Consider the following 6232-nt stretch of genomic DNA (forward strand, 5'->3'; position numbering starts at 1 on the left):
GCAAGGCACTATGCAAGATGCTAAGCAAAAACAAAAAATGAAGCAATCCTTGCTCCAAAAGGATCATATACTGAGTTTAATGATTTTTCATTGAAATGTTAATAACTTATTTTCAGTTCTTCCTTGAAGGAAATAATCTGTTTTGTTTGCTACAGTAATTCTGAACCTTCTGAGAAATGTTTCCAGTTAAAAAAAATATTAACAAACTAATTGCTGCTAGGAAAGTGAAGTCTATACTTTTTCTATTTCCTTACAAAATAAAGTGAGATAATAGAAAAAGAACAGCCTATAGAATGATAAAATCTATAATTTGACTACTAACTATATAAATATATTATGGTTTTTAGTTATCTCTTTACTGTCATATATCCACAATATCTTTAAATATGGTCATAGCTTATAAAAAACTTGTTATTTATTTAAGAACAATTTCAACTTTTAGAAAAACAGTGGCTTCTTTTATACCTTTCATCAACTGCCACTTTTCCTGGCTCTTCTAATGTCAGTGAAACAGTCCACAGACATAAAGAACCATATAATCCTAGTAGCAAAAAACCTTTAATATTGAAAGTTTCCAAGACATACTACTTTATTTTTTGCTTAACTGTGTACCTTTCCTTTCCCCTACCAACCCCAGTAGGATATAAACTCTTCAAGGAAAGAAACTATCATTTTATATTTGTATCATCATTACCTAGAATAAGATGATTAATAAATATTTTAATGTAATAATATTTGTGATCAAACACTTGGAATCTAAAAGATTTTTATTTTTCCATATTATTTTAAAAGTTTGCCATTCCTGAGAGTTTGGTATTGTGTAAGTGGGGCCATTTTGTTGTAAGTTTTGACCCTGTAATGACAGATGACCACAATGTGGAGCGTGATAGGTATTTCACAATATGAAAAAGTACAAACAGAAAATTCTGGTATGGTGAAAATAACCCTAGATTTGGAGGTAAATAAAAGACCTAGCTCTGGCACTTGCTTCTCTGTGTCTCAGTTTCCCTGTCTATGAAATAAGAATACCTGTTCTACCCACCTCACATAGTTGTTGTAAAGATCATATGTTATCGAATATGCTTTGTGAGTTATGAAGTGCTATTTCAATGTCAGGCATTATTACTAATACTTTGTTCTTTTCTTTCTACCTTTCCCTTTCCCAGGGTTATGGCAGTGGGAAAAGGGTAGGCAGTAGTAGACTCTTACAGTATGGCTGGGTACAAAGAAGAAATCAGAAAATGTATAGACAAATAGCCTTCTGCTCCCCGTGGTTGTAGTGGAGAAGATAGCACATAAAAAGACATATACATTTTTTCCCTTTTTTGAAAAATTAATATGCCCTTTTCCCCCCTAGTCACAAAAATAACCAAGGCAGAGCTAAGAGAGCTTGACTAATACAGATCAGAAAATAGTGGCAATTACATTTAAACACTTTCTCTAGTCACTGAACAGTTTTACTATTTTCATTGCTGTATTACCTTAGGGGTTGATTTATTTTAGAATTATGTATCACATTAGCATATCTATCACCACTAAAGTCCTACTTCAATGCCTCATTATAACATGGAAGTAACCCCAGGTTCTTGAATATTTTGCCAGCTGAGGATGATCTTTGACAGCAACCACTAACCTGGAAAGTCTTTGAATGTGGGCCCAAAGAAAAGTTGTGTGTCTGTTTTAGAAAAACAGCCTGACTATGTGAGTAGCAGCTTATCAACAGACTAATGTTCTACTACTGATGGCTTTTTTTAACCTATAATAGCTGTCAAATAAGGTTTGTAGTTGCTTAAGTTAAAAAAGTATCCATATTAAAAAAATCATTTATTTGCTAACTTGTTTTACTTATAATATCTATGAGAATGGAAGTATGCACCTCTTTAAAAGATGCTGATCCCTTACTACCCAGTTGTATATAAATTTGTCTATTCTTCAGGCTCATTTAGTAACAAACAATATGGATGTTCACCCATCTTTTTTTCTGAAGAAATAATGCAGTACTTCGGCAACATGAGAAACTTTTAAAGTTACTTTTATATAGTAGAAAAATATAAATTTTGTTCATTTAGATAAAAGGTATCTTTTTTCTTCTATTTATAGAGGGAATTTCCTCACCTTGAAACTTTTTCAAGTCTGTCACCTATACCTGGATTCACCAAATGGCTTCTTGGAACACTGAGCTCTCAAACTAAAGAACTTGGGAGGAACGAACTCTTTACAGATTCTGAATGTAACGAAATCTCAGATATCATAGGTGGCCCCATTAGTGAAACTCTGAAGATACTTTTAACTAGCAATGAGTGGGTGAAATCTGAAAAACTGGTCAAGGTGTTACAATCCCCTTTGATGAGACTCTGTGCTTGGTATTTATATGGAGAAAAACATCGTGGTTATGCTCTCAACCCCGTGGCAAACTTTCATCTGCAGAATGGGGCAGTGATGTGGCGGATTAATTGGTTGGCAGATTTGAGTCTCAAAGGCACTACTTCATCATGTGGGATGATGGTCAATTATCGATATTTCTTAGAAGAAACTGGCGTCAACAGTGCTGCATACCTAGGAGCCAAGAATATCAAAGCTTCTGAACAGGTTCTAAATTTAGTTTCTCAGTTTCAGAAACTTAGCAAGCTTTAAACAGACACTTCTTGAATTGGAGGTCTTTTTTTTTTTCAAATCAGGAAGTAATTTTGAGGTTTTATGTCTTAAAGGAAGCCTTTGTAATGAAACAAATTGAACTATGTACTCTTCTGAACAATGGATTTATAACGACAGATTTTGTGTCCTAATTTACGGTAATTTTATTTCATTGTACTATCAAATGAATGATATTTGCAGTTAGTGCAGATAGCTGTCAGTGTGATAAATATACAGATAAACTACACACAAGCTTCCAGAGGAAAGAAAGAAGTTTGGCTTACCTTCGTATTTAACCAAAGAAATTACTAGTAATAGCCTTCACCCCTTTATTCATTCTCAGTATCAGTGCCCTTCCCTGAACATCATCTTAAAAAGGATGTGAAAACTTTCAACATACAATCTTCAAGTTTGGATGAAGAAGTACCATGATAACCCCAAAAAGGGGTCTGGATGATAATGCCTTTTTCTTTCCAATGTATAAATGAATTTACATCATGTAGAATTGTATTCACTAGTGGGGGGATAAAACAAAACCTTACATGTGAATCTTTTTTTTTAACGTCATTTTTTTCCACTCAATTGAAGTGTTAGCACCAGTTAAAGGATTAGATACAAAAACATTCTCCATTTTATTACTTGAATTTTGAAGAAGAACACAAGTGTGAAATGGGGGTGTTTTTTAGCTTCCCTGCAAAAATGGAAATATTTAAGTACAGTAAACTCAATCATTACAATGAACAAAAAATGAACAGAATTGCTACTGGGGAATAAGTTGATCATTTTAAAGGCTATATTGAAAAACTTTGAGAGATTTTGTAAGAGGGTGTGTGAACTCATAATGAGCTCATTAGTAATAACAAGTTTGTTCTGTAAAGTATTAAATATTGAAAACATAGTTGCCTGATGCGTATTGTTTGTTTAAGATTTTTAAATAATAGAACTAGAAGGGCCCCTTAAGTTTTTACTAACTAGGAGCCTTTATATAACAAGTACCTAAATTTTTTGCCCCTCTCCCCCACACACACACATACACTTTGACCAGAGAAATAGGAAAATGTTGGTAAACATTGTCCTAAGAATATTTAATACCTCTTGAAAGAAAAATCCTTCTTGTAACAAACCATCTGTCTTAGGTTTTGAATCCCAAAATTGTATATTTTATGAAAGGTACAACTCATACTGAGTATAAGTAGGAGGTTCCCTTTTGGATCCTAATTGTTTCACTTTTTTGAAGCATTCTATCATTCTGCTCTGTGTATTAATAAATAGTGAGTGCTACAGTGTACAATGACAAAGAGATATCCAACTCATTATCAAGTATTATTTACAGATGATTTTAGAAATTCTCTTCTTGAATCAAGGAGTTAAAGTAGCAAATTTTACCTCTCCACCTTTCAGCAATAATCTTTGCCATCATATATATTTTTGGCAAAGTTATTTTTCATCTCATTTGCATTCTTCAAAGTGCCAGTTTTAGATAATAAGTATTAAATTCTGTCTCTTTACTAACAGCCTGATATGTGAGCTTAGGGCATTCCATTTGGACCATGGTCTCATTCAAGGGTAACTACCTCTTTCCAGGTGCAGTTCTCTTGATATTGAGTCATCACTTCTGGGCATTGTTTATAGCTGTTTCTCATTGAAAGCCAGATGAGCATTATGATAGTATAGGAAGTAAAATTAATTGTATGATATAATCTTTAGACCAAAAAAAAAGTTTTTTTTTTAACTGAATCACAGAATCTGAGTTTGAAGAGGCCTCAAAGATGATCTCATAAATGGTCATCTGCATAATGATCTTCCTTGTAGAGTAGGAACTCACCGTATCTTGATTACAGTCCCTTCTACTCTGAGACAGAGTCAGAAAGTTTCTTTACTTCTTTCCAACTTTTACCCATTGTTCCTATGGCTGAATTGCAGGTTCAAAAAGAACACTCCTCTTTCACCTGACACTTCAAAGATTGCCTTCATATTCCTTGACTAACTCTTCCTTAGACTGAACAAAGATTATTTCTCCAGGCCTCCAATTTCTTTATTAATTATGCTCACCTTCTGTAGTTCCTTCTAGTTTATCCAAGGTCATTGGATCTAGAATTAGAAGGGACCTCAGAAACTACATAATTCAGTCCCCTCATTTAATGGATAGGGAAACTGAAATTTTAAGAAAGTGACTTGTTCAAGTGACTGTGTAGTAGAGAAGGCAGGGTTTGAACTCAGGTCTTCTGACCCCAAATACTGTTCTTTTTATTGTGCCTCACTGTTAGAAAGCTGAAGTGATTCACCTAAGGTCACACAAGTAATAAGTGGCAAGCCCCCAGGTCTTTGTCTTCAAATCCAGCTTTCATTCTCATCCTTCACACATTGTAATGCCCAGAACAGAACACAAGCCATAAACAAATACATGCGTACACATACATTCTCTCAATGATTATTGAAACCCCATGTTGTAGGGAAGTTCAAGGCATCTATTGTACGTCTAAAATCCATTCTTAATTCTGTGCTGTTCCACATGTTTCCCTATAATCTGAATGGAAATATAGATGATGTACTTATCAACTTTGTAAATGACACAAAACTCGCAGGAAAGAGCATATATTGGACAAAATCAATACCCCAAAAGATCTCAAAAAAGACAGAATGAAGGGTCAAGTATAAAATTTAATAGGAATAAATTAAATTCCTATGAGCAATTCCTGGAATTCAATGTGTACAGGTATAGGGTGAGAAAAGTTACTTCGTTGGGGTATATTTGGTATGATAGGATCATAAATTTAGTGCTAGAAAGAACCTTAGAGGGAATCAGATCCAGCCCCCTCATTTTACAAATGAAACCATTCCAGGTGACTTGGTCATGGTCACACAGCTAGTAAGTGATTGAGACAATTCAAATCCAAGTCTTCCTGACTCTCAGGTCTATTGTGTGCCCAGTGTAAACAGCTGGCTTGCTTTGAGGTGGTACTGATGGGTGTAATACTGAGAATGAAGCTAGTGAGCATCCCTCTAATTTATGTTAAGTTCACTCTCTGGGATATTGCATTCAGTTCTTTACATTACATGTCAGTGAGGACATTTGTCAACCTGGATCAAGTCCAGAGGAAGATGACTAGAGTAATGAGACAATAAATACTACCCTATGAGGAGGTTCAGGCAAAGGATCTAGTAAAGATATTTGTACTGTCTTTCCAGATTCTTTTTCTGTTTCCTCCTTGAAGAGAAATGGCAGCTGTCACTGCAGTGGAGAGAGCACTGACCCTTGAAACAAGAAGGCCTAAGTTCAGATCTGACCTCCTCCACTTAGTGTGGCTCTACAAGAGTCACTCAGCCTCCCAATCTGCCTCAGTCTCCTCAACTGGAAAGTGGGAAAAAAAACAACATGCATCTTCCAGGGTCATTGTGAGGATCAAATGAGATCATAGTTTTAAAGTGTTTATCATAGGGCTTGGCACATAATAAGTGCTATGAAAACATTAGCTACTATCATCATTATTATAACATTTCTTAAATCCTTTCAAAGAACACTTCCTTTTCTTTGATTATATAGAAGAACAGTGTTCCTCTCGCCCTTTCACCTTCTCTACAAGAGCAACCAGCCTGC

The 6232-nt window shown here is 34.8% G+C and overlaps 1 protein-coding gene across 1 annotated transcript in view; it reads left to right on the forward strand.

Moving 5' to 3' along the window:
- Window positions 1-3532, forward strand: part of MLYCD (malonyl-CoA decarboxylase) — a 30069-nt gene extending 26537 nt beyond the window's left edge. The window contains exon 5 of the mRNA XM_007476131.3: window positions 2101-3532. Coding sequence (XP_007476193.2) covers window positions 2101-2634 — 534 coding nt within the window. The 3' untranslated portion in view covers window positions 2635-3532. The remainder of the gene's footprint in view (window positions 1-2100) is intronic.
- The last annotated feature ends 2700 nt before the right edge of the window (window positions 3533-6232 follow it).

This window comes from Monodelphis domestica, chromosome 1, assembly GCF_027887165.1.
Source record: "Monodelphis domestica isolate mMonDom1 chromosome 1, mMonDom1.pri, whole genome shotgun sequence".
Classification (NCBI taxonomy): domain Eukaryota; kingdom Metazoa; phylum Chordata; class Mammalia; order Didelphimorphia; family Didelphidae; genus Monodelphis; species Monodelphis domestica.